The sequence below is a fragment of the Macrobrachium nipponense genome, chromosome 7, assembly GCF_015104395.2.
Source record: "Macrobrachium nipponense isolate FS-2020 chromosome 7, ASM1510439v2, whole genome shotgun sequence".
NCBI classification, from domain to species: domain Eukaryota; kingdom Metazoa; phylum Arthropoda; class Malacostraca; order Decapoda; family Palaemonidae; genus Macrobrachium; species Macrobrachium nipponense.
Window position 1 is genome coordinate 99,991,515 of NC_061109.1, and position 15,909 is coordinate 100,007,423.

General features: G+C 45.7%; 1 protein-coding gene across 1 annotated transcript in view; it reads left to right on the top strand.

Moving 5' to 3' along the window:
- LOC135217784 (mediator of RNA polymerase II transcription subunit 12-like protein) overlaps window positions 1–15,909 on the top strand; it is a 375,610-nt gene that overhangs the window by 25,585 nt on the left and 334,116 nt on the right. Inside the window, 2 exon segments of the mRNA XM_064253813.1 lie at window positions 7,669–7,831; window positions 8,868–9,080. Of these exon segments, the coding sequence (XP_064109883.1) occupies window positions 7,669–7,831; window positions 8,868–9,080 (376 nt within the window).

Genomic DNA, 15,909 nt, shown 5'->3' on the forward strand with positions numbered 1-15,909 from the left:
CTTTCTCTCTCCCTCTCTGAGGTGGCCAGGGGGTTCCTCCCAGCGGGGGGTATAGGGCGACCACTCATGAGGTACCGGGTCTCCGAGCGGGTAGTCGTTGAGGCAGGGAGGGGTAGGCCACCCCCCCCTCTCTCTCTCCCGCCGTGTTACGCCGTGACCTTTCTCCTCCCCCTCCCCAGTTGCTCAGCCACCTTCCCTTTCTATAACGAAAGGAGCCTTCCGTCGCAGCCGGGGCACCTTTGGTTATAGATTACGGGCTCCGCCAGCGGGCGGGGTGGGCTCTACTAGTGGTCGGTTGCTTGCCTACTATATCCTTACGTCTCTCCCCCGCTACCGGAAGGGAGCTTGCTTCTTACCAAGGCACTCTTCTAGTAGACGGGTGGAGGAAGGTTTGATATTATTGTTATTTTAAGGATATACCCTAATTTTACGATGAATTGTTTAATTTTATTATTCATATGTCTACCATCCCCGCCATTTTCCGTCGTGGTTTCCCTTTACCACCACTCCTGGTTGGTTTCTTTCTGCTGTCCCCGCCATCAGCGGAGCTGTAGCCTAGGACATCCAACCAACCTTGTTACCACACGTATTATGGTGGGGCTCTGGTTTAATCTAACTTTATCGCTCCGGCACCAGCGGAGCAACTGTTAGGCTGTAAGTGTTCTCCTGATACTTATGTATCTTTCCACTTACAGGCTACCAACTGTCAGGTCCCAGCGTGCAACGCGACGTTGTACGACCCCTGCGGCCACGATGAGTGCAGGTCCCACGCCCCTTGTGCCACGTCCTTCAACGAGATGATCGTCTGGCACCCGGAAGCCTGCGCCATCTGCTACGACCTAGTCGGTCAGCTGGGAGATGGGGTAAGTCCATTATAGGCTTCCTTATCATTTTACTAACAACTCTTAGTCATAAGTTTGTTAACCCCATTCCGCCATTAGAAGCTCATCTCGCCCTTTCTTTCAGGCTACTGGTGTGAGGGAGGTCGCCCTCGCTACCCTGAAAAGCGTGGGTGGGCGGTGTTCGGGAAGAACGCCGCCAAAGGCCAGCCGTACATCCTGGACAAGAAGCTGGCCGTCCAGATCTTCCCTGCGGGCAAGTCAACTGGGTATGTTGACCCCTTGTCCGCAGCCCCGCTCATAGCCTCCATCCAGCAAGATCTCCAGCAATCTTTCGGGGTCGTAGCTTCTCAGGAGTCGGTCCCGGACGTCGCTGCCCTGGACCTAAACATCGAGCCTATGGCGGTAGGCGCAGAGGATTTGTTGGTTGAGGTAGGTGTGTCGGGCGCCCAAGGTCTTTCCTTGGGTGCTCCTGGATCTTCTCCTGTCCCTTCTTCGAGCGCTTCTTTTCAAGGCTTTGTGGATCTGAGATCCCTACCCGCTCTCCCGCTCTCTCTGTATCCCCAAAGGTGAAGGGACAGAGAGAACCGAAGACTCTATCTAAGACGACTTCTAAGAAGTCGTCTTCGTCTTCTTCGGCTAGGAAGTCTTCGACTTCCTACGCCGACGCGGTGAAGGCCAAGCCGAGCTCTTCTCACTCGAAGAGCTCTAGAAGCAAGGCTTCTAAGGAGAAGGCTCGCGCTCCCGCCGAGCCAATGCCTTCTCCTGCCTCCACCGCTTCCACTCCGGCTACGCCGTGGAGGAGCGGGACCCAGCACCTTTGATCCCACTGCTTTCTCAGCAGTGGTGATGCAACAGGTGGGCGAGTTGGTTGGCTCGCAAGTCTCCGCCCTGGGGACGCGATTTGAGCAGATGTTCGCACAACTGTCGAGCACTCTGTCTCAATCAGGCCAGTCCATACAGGATCTCTCTAACAGGGTTAGAGAGAATGAGGACCGAGTAGCTGGGCTCTCTTCAGGTCCCTCTTCCAGTCTCTACCTAGTGCCAAGTGCATGGCATTCTCCAGCTCCCGCCATACGACTCTCTGCCAGCTTTCTCTATGGAGAATCCATGGAGAGTAGCTGCCTACGCTCCATTTAAGGATGGGATGATCTCTATCCCGGAGTGTGGAACTCGGAGGATTGAGGACTTCGAGTTTTACCCTCCGGGTCTGACGCAGCCTTTCATCGGTTATGCTAGGCTGACTGTAACGGCTCTTACTAGGGAAGACAAGATCTCTAGGGAGTCTGTTCTGTACAGTAGGGATCATGCCCAACGGGAATGGGTTCACTGCCTTGAGGACTGGGAGTGCACTAACACTAAGCTCCAGGCCTATAAGAGTCCTTTTACTATTTTTGCGACGGAAGAGGAGGCTTCTCTTCCGTTCGCCACGAAAATAGTAGAGAAGTCTCTTCAGGCAGTCCTCAAGGATGAGCCCATGCCACAGCTAAGGGAGGCGGAGTCTACTTCTCCGCTCTTCCCGGCTTTCGGAGAATTGTGGGAGAACTTGCCAGCTACGTTCACGCTTGGTAAGCTCAAGCCGGACTGCGCCATGGACCAGTTCGGCGAGAAGCTGCCAAGGCTGCCTGATTCCTTGATTCAGGCAGAGTTCGACGCGCGAACCAGGTTTGGCAGGTCCCTCAATTCTCTTATAATAACGGAAATGGCTGCTCTCTCATATGCGACGGAACCGCTGTTTAAGATCTTGGCCAAGTCCCAGTTTCAGACGGTTCTGACAGATGCTTCGACTTCTTCCAAGCTAGGAGGAATTGCCGAAAGCACGTTCTGCAGGAGTGCACTATTAGGCACGAGCCTAATAGACTCTTGGCTTCTAGCATGTGGGGAGCGGATCTCTTCCCAGAGTCCGCTGTTAATGAAGTGCACCACGAGGCTGCTAGGCTCAACCAGAGCCTTAGAGCTAGGTGGGGTATTTCATCTAAGAGGAAACAAGAATCCGTCCCCACTGCTGGTAAGAAACCGAAAAAGACTGGTAAAAGGTTCCAGCCGTACCAGAAACACCAGCAACAGCAGCAATTTGTTCAGGCCGTCCCGGTTACCCAAAGGGACCTACTAGCTCGAAACAGAACCAGCCCATCCTCCTGTTGTCTCCTCAATCACAGCCGTCGACCTCCTACGCAATCTCGCCGGCCTTCAACCCTACGTTTGAAGCTCAAGGCTACACTTCCTTGAACAAACAATCGAGAGGTAGGGCGAGAGGTTACTTTCGCCAGCGTGGCGCAGGAAGGGCGACAAGGAGCAGACAGTTCAGAGGAGGGCGTGGTGGTCAACCCGCCCATCAACAATGAGGCTCCCCAGGTAGGAGGGAGGCTGTTCCTCTTCCGCCACAGGTGGGGGTTCAGCAAGTGGGCACAGAGCATAGTGTCCAAAGGATTGGGTTGGAGTTGGATCAAAGATCCGCCTCCAATCAAATCATTCCACCAAATACCATCAGAGGAATTGACAGATTACGCGGAGGAACTCCTTCAGAAAGGAGCTATTGCGAGAGTCAAGCATCTAAAATTTCAAGGTCGCTTATTCAGCGTGCCAAAGAAAGGCTCAACAAAAAGAAGGGTAATCTTAGACTTGTCAAAGCTAAACTCTTTCATTCGTTGCGACAAGTTCAAGATGCTTACCCTCTCGCAAGTAAGGACCTTACTTCCGCGTGGAGCCGTCACATGCTTCCATCGATCTTACAGACGCATACTATCATATCCCTATAGCCAGGCACTTCCGTCCATTCCTAGGATTCAGGCTAGGAAATCAGACATTCTCATTCAAAGTGATGCCCTTCGGTCTGAATGTAGCCCCCAGGGTATTCACGAAAATAGCAGAAGTGGTTGTACAACAATTGAGAACTCATGGAATCATGGTAGCAGCATACCTCGACGATTGGTTGATCTGGGCACCAACCGTCGAGGAATGTCTCAAAGCCACCAAAAAGGTAGTTCACTTTCTGGAACATCTGGGGTTCCAGATAAACAAAACAAAATCCAGACTTACCCCGGAGTCTCGTTTTCAGTGGCTGGGAATCCAATGGGATTTGTCTTCCCACAATCTGTCAATTCCAGTGGCCAAACGGAAGGAAATAGCAAAATCTGTCAGGCAATTTCTCAAATGCAAACAAACGTCAAGGAGAAACCAGGAGAGAATCCTAGGTTCCCTTCAGTTTGCTTCAGTAACAGATATCCTCCTGAAAGCAAGGCTAAAAGATATAAATCGAATTTGGCGATCGAGAGCAAACACCAAATCTCGAGACAAGTGTCAGTAATCCCACAGATCCTTCGCAATCAACTCCGTCCATGGTCAAAATGTAAAGAATTAGCCAAGCAGGTACCCCTTCAAATATCCCCTTCCAGTGTTAACCATTCACACGGATGCCTCCCTGTCCGGGTGGGGGGGATACTCTCAGTTCAAACAGGTTCAGGGGACTTGGTCAGTTCAATTTCACCAGCTCCACATAAACGTTCTGGAAGCAATGGCAGTATTTCTTACCTTGAAGAGACTGCTTCCCCCGAGAAAGTCTCATCTAAGGCTAGTTTTGGACAGTGCAGTGGTAGTTCATTGCATCAACAGAGGAGGGTCCAAATCCAAGCATGTGAATCATGTCATGATAGCCATCTTTGCCCTAGCAAACAAACACAAATGGCATCTGTCTGCCACTCACCTGGCAGGGGTAAGAAATGTGATAGCAGACGCTCTGTCCCGGTCAGTTCCTCTGGAATCAGAATGGTCTCTAGACGACGGGTCATTCCAGTGGATATGCCTGAGAGTCCCAGGTCTCAAAGTGGATCTCTTCGCCTCACAAGCGAACCACAAGCTCCCTTGCTATGTGGCCCCCAACCTGGACCCTCTGGCTTATGCCACGGACGCCCTGTCGTTGGATTGGAATCAGTGGAGGAAAATTTATGTTTTTCCTCCAGTGAATCTTCTCTTGAGAGTCCTAAGCAAACTGAGGACTTTCAAAGGAATAGTAGCTCTGATTGCACCGGACTGGCCCAAGAGCAACTGGTATCCTCTTCTTCTGGAATTGGGCCTCCGACCTCAACGGATTCCCAATCCCAAGCTGTCACAATCAGTACAAATGAAGACTGTGTTCGCTTCCTCAGGAATTCTTCAGACCCTAACTTTATGGACTTCATGAAGTTTGCGGCTAATAAAGATGCTAATATTGATCCACAGAATATTCTCTTCCTAGAATCAGATAAGAGAGAGTCAACCATTAGACAATATGACTCAGCTGTTAAAAAATTAGCATCTTTCCTGAAAGAATCAAACACTACAACCATGACAGTTAATCTAGCTATATCCTTTTTCAGATCCTTGTTTGAAAAAGGTTTAGCAGCTAGCACTATTACCACTCATAAATCGGCTTTGAAGAAGATCTTTCAATTAGGTTTTCAGATAGATCTGACTGAATCTTATTTCACGTCTATCCCTAAAGCCTGTGCTAGACTTAGACCTTCTCAAAGGCCTACTGCAGTTTCATGGTTCTTAAATGATGTACTCAAACTAGCTTCAGATACTGACAACTCGTCTTGTACATTCATAATGCTTCTTAGAAAGACATTATTCTTATTAAGCCTAGCTTCAGGAGCTAGAATTTCAGAACTGTCGGCTCTATCCAGGGATGCGGGTCATGTGGAATTCCTCCCATCAGGAGAAGTTCTACTTGCTCCGGATCGTAGCTTTTTAGCCAAAAATGAGGATCCTCTTGCAAGGTGGGCTCCTTGGAAAGTTATCCCACTTCCCCAAGATCCTTCTCTCTGCCCAGTATCAACTTTAAGAGCCTTTCTATCTCGTACTTCCTCAAGATCCTCAGGTGCTCTCTTCATGAGAGAAAAAGGTGGTACTTTGTCAGTAAAAGGTATTAGACAACAAATCCTTTACTTCATTAAACAAGCCAATCCTGATTCATTCCCAAAAGCACATGATATCAGGGGTGTAGCCACCTCTATTAATTACTTTCAACATATGAACTTTGAGGATCTTAAAAAGTATACTGGATGGAAATCCCCGACAGTCTTTAAACGTCATTATCTAAAGTCCTTGGAATCTTTAAAATTTTCAGCAGTAGCAGCGGGAAACATTGTTTCTCCTGATACTGTATAGTAGTCGTAGTACAGATCCAGGTCTCCTTTCTACCTACCTCATCCAACATGCCTCACCCTATCGCCATGCTACTCGGATATCCTAGCCTTAGCCGCTGAATCATAATAGTGGATTGTCCCTTATTTTTTTGCTAGGGACATCCACACTTGTACTGATGGTGTACTTCAGTGTACCTACCCTTATTTTTATGCTAGGGTAGGACACAATGTGTTTGTATATTTTGTAAATAATTTTCTAAGTAAATCCCTTTTGTTTATATTACACTGCATCATTGTATTTTACTGTGGTTACTGTATTTTAAGTACTTTACATTACTAACATTCTTTTATATTACTGTTTAGTATAAGTTAGTTTAAGTACTTAGTTTGTATGCTGTAATTGATTTACTTATATTATATCCATCGTTTTGCAACTGCTTTTCATTTGTCCTTTTTTTCCCATCTTGTCTGTTTCTCTGGTACTCTTTCATAGGCCGACACGAGCTGAGCCCAGAAAAGGGATTTTGACGAAGGAAAAATCTATTTCTGGGTGATTGGCTCGTGTTGCCCTATGAAAGGATCCTTAATATCATTCTTTCTAGGTAAAATTAATCTAAAATTACCAGAGAAAAACAAAATTATGAAAATGTCAGTAAAACTGACTCGCTCACTCTTAAAAAGAAGTGACGGTATGGTAATAGGGGCGAGTGGGAACCACTACCACGAGACATTCACCAATTAGAACTTCCAATCAGAATCCCCATAAGAGAGAGCTGATACCAACGGGCGATGCAGCCGCTACTACTACTACTAGAGGACGCCACGGACAGCAGCGCCCCTAGCGGACATCCTTAATCTAAAAACATCTTGTCCTGCATGGGGGGGGAAAACAACATAGGGTGGGTTTCATAGGGCGACACGAGCCAATCACCCAGAAATAGATTTTTCCTTCGTCAAAATCCCTTTTTTAAAACTGATATTGATTTTTTTATACAAACCCATCACTTTATGAATTTATTCAGAACCATCCTCCTGATCCCACTCTGTCTAAAGCAGTATTTCAAACAACACTGAATTATTTTATCACCCATAGAACACTTTGTAGCCTGGTTTAACAGTGGACAAGATGAGATCGTGTCTGCCTCTGAGTGTTTATGGAAAGTGAAGTTTTTTTTTATAAAGGAATCGGTTTAAATTTTGAAAATATACAGTAATTTTTTTACTTTTTGACATGCTTCTCTGATATTGTATACATTTTTAAAAATTGTAGATAGATAAGACTAACGATTCTAAAATTATTACTTTGTGATCAGTTAGAAATAGAGGCTTAGTAAAAGCTCATGTGGATCTGTTAGATCATTTGGTTCTTAGCAGGGTTGCAATAGCTTTCTGTATCAGTGGTGATATAGCAAAGACTTATAATTTTGTGTAAACATAATAACATTTCATAAAAGTTTCTTGGCCATTTTCTTACCACACTTCACTCTAATTTACTGTCTTATAATATTTCAGTGGTGTGCAAGATTTCTTTATTCAACAAAATTTAATTCTCATCCACACAAAAGATGAGCCTGAAATAGCAAGAATTATTTTACATCAATATGAAAATTAAGCATGAAATAGCAAGTATTACTTAATTGATTTTCAGATTCCCAGGTTTAAATAAAGTGGTTGTTTAGTTGGGTTAATCTTGTTCTTGACAGATTCCAATCTTCAGTAAAAGAGAAGACATGTTCCTAACATTGTGTGAATACAGTGTTCCATTCCTACGTGCAACTTGGTTCATTAAGATGACTTCTGCTTATCATGAATCAAAAGTAGCTGAATCAAAGATAAAAAAACGTCAGCAACCTGATATAGCTCAAGGTAAGAATTACATATATGACTTGAAAAAAGAGACAGAAATAATAACTTTTATTGTTTTTCAAATTTCTTAGTGTGAATATTGTGACTGTAATGAATTGTAGGTTTTTTTGTAATATAATAGCCAATTCTTAGGATTTTAGCAACAGCATTCCTGGAATCTGTAGTGGCGTTAAAATATGATCCAAGCAAAATTCAAATTTAAAATTTGATTGAAAATATTTGTACTATAAAATTTAAGTCAGTGTTGGATTACACGAGGGGTCAGCATTAAGCCCATTTTGTTTGTGCTGGTCATGGATGTGTTAAGTGAAGAGATCAGGAATGAAGAGATGTGGGAATTGTTGTATGCCAATGATCTGGTGATTACAGCTGAAAATGAGGAAGACCTACAGAGAAGGGTTGGAGGGTGGTAGGAGTCTTTAGAGGGGTGGTTTAAAGGTGAATGTGACTAAAACAGCTGTTTGGTGAGCAGTAGGGAAGATAGAGGCAGAATAGTAAAACAAGAAAGAAGAGGCTCGAATATAAAACAGATGGAAAAGTTTAAATACTTAAGATCTACTTTAGGTCAAGAGGGAGGATGTGAGGCTGAAGTTGACAGTAGGATAGAAGCTGTGAAAAGGAAGTGGAGGAGGTAGCTGAAGTAGTATGTGATAAGAAAATGTCAAGATCTATAGCACAGTGATAAGTCCAGTGTTGATATAGGGATTGGAAATGTGGGCTCTAAGAATAAAAGAGGAAGTAAAGCTTGAGAGAATAAAGATGAGAATGCTGAGGTGGATTAGGGGAATATCGCTGCTTGAGAGATTGGGAAATGACGAAATAAGAGGGGCAGGCTGAGTAAAGATTGCAGAGGTGATAAGAGAGTCACAGTTGAGATGGTATGGTTACATAATTATATGGTATAAAATTTAAAAAAATATATTTTCATCTTTTTTTCATCTTTGTCATTGAATATGAGTATTGTTATACTGTATGTTTAATTTTGAATGGTAGAGTCTGCCAAAATTTGTCTTTGAGTTGTTTGCAATTTTTTCAGAATGGACACAGACATTAACTCGACTTCTTCGAGAACAACATAATAAGATTGCCGAGATGTACCTTGGGAATACCAATTCAGCTTCAGCCACCCCTTCAGCAGGTTCAACACCAAATGCCAACATTCCTTCAGGTTCTATGACACCAAATAGTGCTACATCTGCAGGAGTCACTTCCACAACCCAGCCACCCCAGTCTTCTCCTCATAATCAAGGTACAGTTCTATACAGTTGTTCATACGTGAACAAACCTTCGGTCTTACAATGGGGTCATTTCTAGTGCCTAGCTGGATCCGGTTAAAAAACAGATGAAAGCCAGGAATCTTGTGATATCTAGCAACGCATGAGTAGACCCGGTGAATAGTGGTCCTACCACTCACCTATGCCACCGCGTCTGTCTTTTCTTTAACTGCCTGGGCGAAAGTCGTGGTTAACCTTTCTTGGCCTTTACCCGGTTCATTGCCAGTTTCGCTTGTGTTTAGTGTGTGTGTGTGTTTGGCTGATATTATGGCTTTTTCTGCTCCATCTCTGCCTCGTCAACGTGTGCGCCCTTGAATTCCAGTTTTTCCGTGTTCTCGTTTTTTGGCTTCGGCAGCGACCGATCCCCACATCACGTGTAGCAGGTGCCGTTCTAATTTTTGTACTACAACGAATCCTTGCATGGAATGCCGGGCATGGCCTAAAGAGCAGTGGAAGTCGTTTTATAGCAAGAGAGAGCATCTGGGGGTTTTGACTCTTCCTTCTTGGGAAGGTTTTTTGCTGTCCCGATGCTTCGTCTCCTGCAGTATTCACCCCCCATAGTAGTAGTGTTGTTCCTTTTCTTCCATTGATTCATTGCTGGAAGTATTGGGAGGCCACCAGGCTGATGTTTGTGATGTTGCCCCTTTTCTTCGGGAGTTAATTTGATTCCCGGGAAGGGGGAGGCTTTTTCATCATTCTCATATTCCAGACTTGTAGGCGTCTAAGGTGGCGGCGATTTGGAAGACGCTCTGGCTAGGGGGTCCCTTGTCCTTGGAAGGGTTGCTAACGCACTTTATGTAGGCTCGCTACCATCCCCCCTCTTCACACCAAGGGGAAGCCGTGACGTCATCACCACTTGTGACGTCATTTCCATTGATGACATCACTCCCAGTCGTCTCCTCTGCACTGCCTCTCTCAGTCGTGACGTCATCCCTGCCGCCCAGTTCGCTACATCTCCCTTCCATGTCATCAGAGCCTTCTCTTGCAGATCAGTCTGAGGTTATATGCCAGGCAGTACTTAAGAGGTTGGACTCTGTTTTGGATGATAAGTTGGCTGCCTGGTTGGTTGGGAGGACTGGAAGGAAACGTGTTGCTTCGTCCCCGCCTCCAGCAAAGAAATCACATAAGAAACCAGTGCTGTCTTCCTCTCCCTCTTCCCCCTCTACGCCAACGTGCATTGGAAGGCTAAGGACTTTGCTGTTTCTTCGCCTATGAGGGAGGAACAACGCGGACATGATCTCGAGAGAGTTGGTATTTCGGAGAGAGTTAGTGTATCTTCCCTTGTGTAATCTGCAGTGGCTGCTTCGTCCTCTGTATGGAATCACGGGTGTGTTGCAACCTCCCCCGTCTGTGCACATCGCGAGCGTGTTGCAACCTCCCCTGTCCATGCACATGATGCAAGTGCTCCTTCTTCTCCATGGCCTATTCATTGCCGTAAGGATTTCAAGGCGCCTGTCAAGAGGTCGAAGGTGGTGAGCGCTGAGTTGGTGCAGCAGTATTGTTTGCCTGCCCCTCTCACTGGTGCTTTCAAGAGTTCGACTCTGGGGGATTCTCCTTCGATCTCGAGTGTTCGGGATTCCTCTCCAGCTCACGTTCGTACGTCTGCCATGCCCGTGACCATTCATGGACATGTTAATGGAGGGGACGTAGTGACGTTCCTAGTGTTATAGTGGGTTCGTCTCGGGAGCCGACGCATGGACCCAGCCCAGACAGGTTAGTTGGTGTTTCGGGCTGTTTGGCTGCTGATCCTTCCGTTAATTTTAATGGGGAAGGTGCCTTAGAGGAGCCTACACATCTTTCTCATCGTCGGTCTCCATTGCCAGAGCAGGAGGAGGGAGTAGTTTATGTCTCCCTTTTCGGAAGTTGTTGATCTCATTCGTGCGTTCAACAATTTGGAAAGTAGGACTCAGGCTCGGTCGTCTTACACTCCTTCTTGCTTGGAAGCCTTGGTGGGAGCTATGCAGGATCCCAAATCATCTCTTCAGCTTCCCTTGGGGCACGTCCAGTCAGTCTTGTATAAGGTAAATGCCTCTGTTTCGGACCGGGACAGTTTGCTTCGCTCTAGGGGCTCTGCCAAGCTACTACCCCTGCCTCTCACAAGACATAGGAAGTACTATGCTACGAACTCTGCTTTTTTGATGTCGTGCCATCTTAACCCATACGTTATTTGCCTGAAGCTGGGATTGACTTTGGAGCAGGTGAGGTCAGTGGCTCCGTCCTTGTCTCTGCAAGATGCCTCAGCATTGGAATCTACAGCAGCCTCCATGTTGTAGACGGTTTCTTGGCTGGACTTCTGGTCTGTGGTCATTGCCAAGATAACTTCTGACAGGTCCCCAGAAGGGTTAGTGAGTGCATCCTCGCTTGCCAGTCTGTTGCAGTCCGGAGGCAAGGCGTTTTCGTATGTGGCTCACCTCAGTGTTAATTTATGGGCTAACCTTCTTCTGATTAGAAGAGATGCAGCTTTGACTAGAATGGAGAGATAAGTTGACACAGAGTCCTTGCTGGCATTGAGGAATGGAGGTCTGTTGGAGTCCCAATATTTGTTTCCTTAGACAGAGCTTGAGAATGCGATAGACAGGCGCTGGGCTGACACCAAAGACAGACTGGTGCACCAGGCTGTGTCTAAGTCGGAGTCTCGTCCTCGGAGATGTCCGGCCCCTCCTCCTCCCCATGTCCAGAAGCAGTCAAGAAGATCGTAGCCTGGTAGGCCGTCGAGGAATTCGAGTTCGGCAGGGCCTTTCTGTTCGATTCAGCCCAGGTCAAAGGATCAACGTCCCTTTCGCTCTCGTTCCTTTAAGCCAAGAAGGGGCCCAAGGGGCAGAGTTAAATGGGGCTGTTGGTAGGTTAGGCGCCTCTCCCTCTCCTGTGCCACAGGTTGGGGGGGTTGCCTGGCAGACCATTGGGCCAAGTGGCAGAATTATGGGGCGGAGAAGTGGGTGGTAGATGTCCTTCAGGTGGGGTACCTACTGCTATTCGACTACTCTCCTCCTCTGTCGGACAAGCTGCAGCTCAGGAAGGCATATCCTCCAGATTCTCTGAAGTTCTTGGCTCTTTGAAAGGAAGTGCAGAAGATGCTAGACAAGGATGCAATAGAGGAAGTGGTGTGTCCATCTCCGGGGTTTTACAGTCACATCTTGGTGCCCAAGGCGTTGGGAGGATGGAGACCTTTGATGGACTTATCCACCTTGAATCCCTTCATCAGGAAGACACGGTTTAAGATGGAGACCCCACATTTGGTGTTGGCAGCCGTGAGGGAAGGCGACTTCATGCTGTCGATAGACAAGGTCTTCGAGTTCAAATTCTTATGCTTCGGGCTGACAACAGCCCCTCAAATGTTCACAAGGGTCTTCTCTCTCGTGTCAAGTTGGGCTCATGCTCAGGGGATCTGTTTGCTGAGGTACCTCGATGATTGGTTGGTCTTGGCAGTTTCCAGGGAAAAGCTGCTGCAGCACAGGGATTGTCTACTTCGGTTCTGTCTGGAACTGGGCATCGTAGTCAACCAGGAAAAATCGAACCTCGTACCCAGTCAAAGGATTTTCTACCTGGGCATGGCCATCGATACGACAAAGGGAAAAGTTTTCCTGTTGGATCAGAGATTGGAGAAGTTGCGGGTGGTGGCGCGCGACATCCTGTCGGAACCACATCAGTCAGCTCATCAGTGGCAGGTTCTTCTGGGAGTGTTGTCATCCCTGGAGAAGCTGGTCCCTCATGGATGTCTTCATCTTCAGTCTCTACAATGGAGACGGGGAGAATTCTGGTCTCCGGCAGGGGACTCACCCCTGTTAATAGTTCCTCTGTCTCTGGAACTGAGAGAAGACCTTTGTTGGTGGTTGGACGACCAGAATCTTTCGAAGGGTGTCCCTCTGCGTTCTTTTCCCCCAGACTTCCTTCTGTTCTCAGATGCCTCCTTCTGTTCTCAGATGCCTCCCTCGCAGGTTGGGGGCTCATTGAGGCGGCCTCATCGCTTCAGGCGTTTGCTTTCATCTGTTTTTTAACTGGATCCAGCTAGGCACTAGAAATTATCCTATTGTTAAGACCTCAGGTTTGTAGCTATGAAAAATACAAATTGTCTTAGAAAATTTGTCCTATTTTCATTTTTGTGTCATTTTTGTGTCAAATTCTTGTGTAAAAAGTGTGGTTGAAGGTGAAATTCACAAAAAGTGTACACTGGTGCTTTGTAAGGGTGATTTTCAGTTTTATAACTAGAGTGAATACTATTGCTTTTTGTTTGTTGTTGGCTGCCCAAACACTGATATACCCTGGAAAATATGACCAGTAAATGTATGTAAATATTGAATTTTATATAAGTAACCTACCAGGCTAGGTAACCAAGTAATTATCTAGCCAACAATTATGCTCACACAGCATCTTCAGTTAAAAATTCACGGTAATGTGTGTGTTGCAAAGCGGAGATGACAGGCCCCCACCCCACTGCAATGGGAGCGTAAGCACAACAGAAGCCAGTGGCGTTATTCTATTTTATGCTGCACAATCTACAAATCTTGAACCGCAAATAGTTGGGGGTCGATTGTACACCTTAGCGTGTGCCGTGAATCAGTGAAATACTCCAAGTTATTTCAATTCATGATTTGCTTTTGGCCTTTATTGCCTCCACTTTATTCATTTTTGAGAAATTTTATATTTTTGGGAAACATAATAGTATCTTGTTTTTAGTCAAGTTTTTGTAGCTGTTCATAAAAGTCTTCAAGTGCATATGTGTAGAATTTATCAGCCTGCTCAGTTCGAAATCTGAACAATTCCACAAACTGATATAGTGCTGGGGACACAACGCTATCCTAGCTCCTAAATTGCTGGGGAGGTTAGCAGGAATAAGCTCTTCTCACTGTAGGGTTTTATTCTACAACCATTAATGAGCCATTAACAAGCCATTCGTGCTGAAAGGAACAATAATTCAATCAGCAACACAAACATTATTAAAGAACTGTGATATAATATGCACAACTCAGGAAATTCTTTTAATACTATACATGAAAAAATAGAACCTAAGCCAGTGGTAGGCTATGCGATTCAAATTATAAATAACAAGAAAAAATAGAACCTAGCCCAATGGTAGGCTATGCAATTCAGAATTATAAATAAATTGCAAGGCTGTACAAATATGGTTCACAATGAATATAAATAAATAAATAGCCAGAACCTTACACTGTATCTCCTGCAACTCAGGAACCATTAGCTTTGACACACTACACCATGCCTGTAGCCTTTAACACAGGTTTCTTCAGTAGCCTACAACAGAACACAACATTAAAATTAGCTACATGTTATTTGGCCATATTAACTAGTACGACTTACTAATGGCACACTAGTATAGCACATTAGATAAACGCAAATGAACAATGGTTGACCTACCGACAATAGGCTATGCGCTGGTCTAGTACAACAAAGGAATAGGGTGGTGGGTTAGGTAGCTGCTTGATGAATGTACACTACACTAGGTAGCTGCTTGGTGAATGTACACTACACAAGACTTAGCGGCAGTGTCCCCTTAATCGGAAATACCACTGGGAATGAATTTCCTAATACTAGCCTAAAGCAACATTTCACCAAAACAGCATGGCACAGCAGCGCCAGCGAGGTCCCAACTGAAGAGTCTGCCAAAATCTGATTCACTGCTCGTGCGCAAAAGGCGGGAAAACTCAAAACTTGAAATATTTGCCCGACTAAATTATCTGATTCAATAAACAGGCCAGCAACAAAGAAACAAATGAATACAGGCAGTTCTTTACTCACTGAACAACCATTTTGCATATAAGCCACCTCACACACTCAATGCAACACTGTAAACTAAGTAGAAACAAAAGGCCAGCCTTTTACAAACAAACGCCACTTTGCTAATAAAATCAAATTTGTTCATGAAACTTACCTGTCAGATATATATATAGCTGTATTTTTCCGAATCCGACAGAAATTTAAACACTTACGACACACGCAGTGGGAGTCAGGTGGTTAGTACCCATTCCCGCCGCTGGGAGGCGGGTATCAGGAATCATTCCCATTTTCTATTCTAATTTTTCTGTCGCCGGTGCTGGAAACACCTGTTTGCAGCACCTCCGTCCAGATTTTGGAAACTTACTAGCTACTTGAGGTATCCTTTTGGTTTTTCTTGGTATCTGAATTGGATCGGTGGCTTGGCACACGTTGACTTTGGTTTGAATTGATTTTGTATTGAATTTTCTTTGATCAGGATGTCAGGGTCTAGTTCTACTAGCGCTAGATTTTGTTCGATAGCTGAATGTAGAGGTAGGCTACTGAAAGCTTCAGTAGACCCACATTCTGTTTGTAAAGTGTGCAGGGGGAATGAATGTACGTTTGAAAGTCGTTGTAAGGAGTGTGAAAGACTAACAGAGTCGGAATGGAAGGAGTATGAAACCTATCTTAAGAAACTTGAACGAGATAGGTTAAGGAGGTCTTCCTCCAGGAGTGTTTCAGGTAGGCAAGATTTAAAATATTCTCCTGCTAACCCTCCTTCTGTAGATTATGCTCCTACCCCTGTAGTGTTGCCTCCGGCCCCTGAGACAGTGTCGGTAGAAGGTAATACGTATCGCTAATTCTTGAATCGATTCGTAACTTAGAATCAAAAGTGTTAGCTCTGGAGAGCAAAAGTGAAGAAAAAGTGCAGTGAAAGTGCCCCTTGTGTAGTGGAGGGTGCGTCAGATCGGCCTCATTTCGCCTCTAGACCTAGACCTCTGCTTGACTCCCAGATTACGGGGAGAGCAGCATGTCGAAAGTCGAAGGAGGGTTACGAGGAACCCCCACCGATCTGGCGTGCCTTCGGCAGCTTCT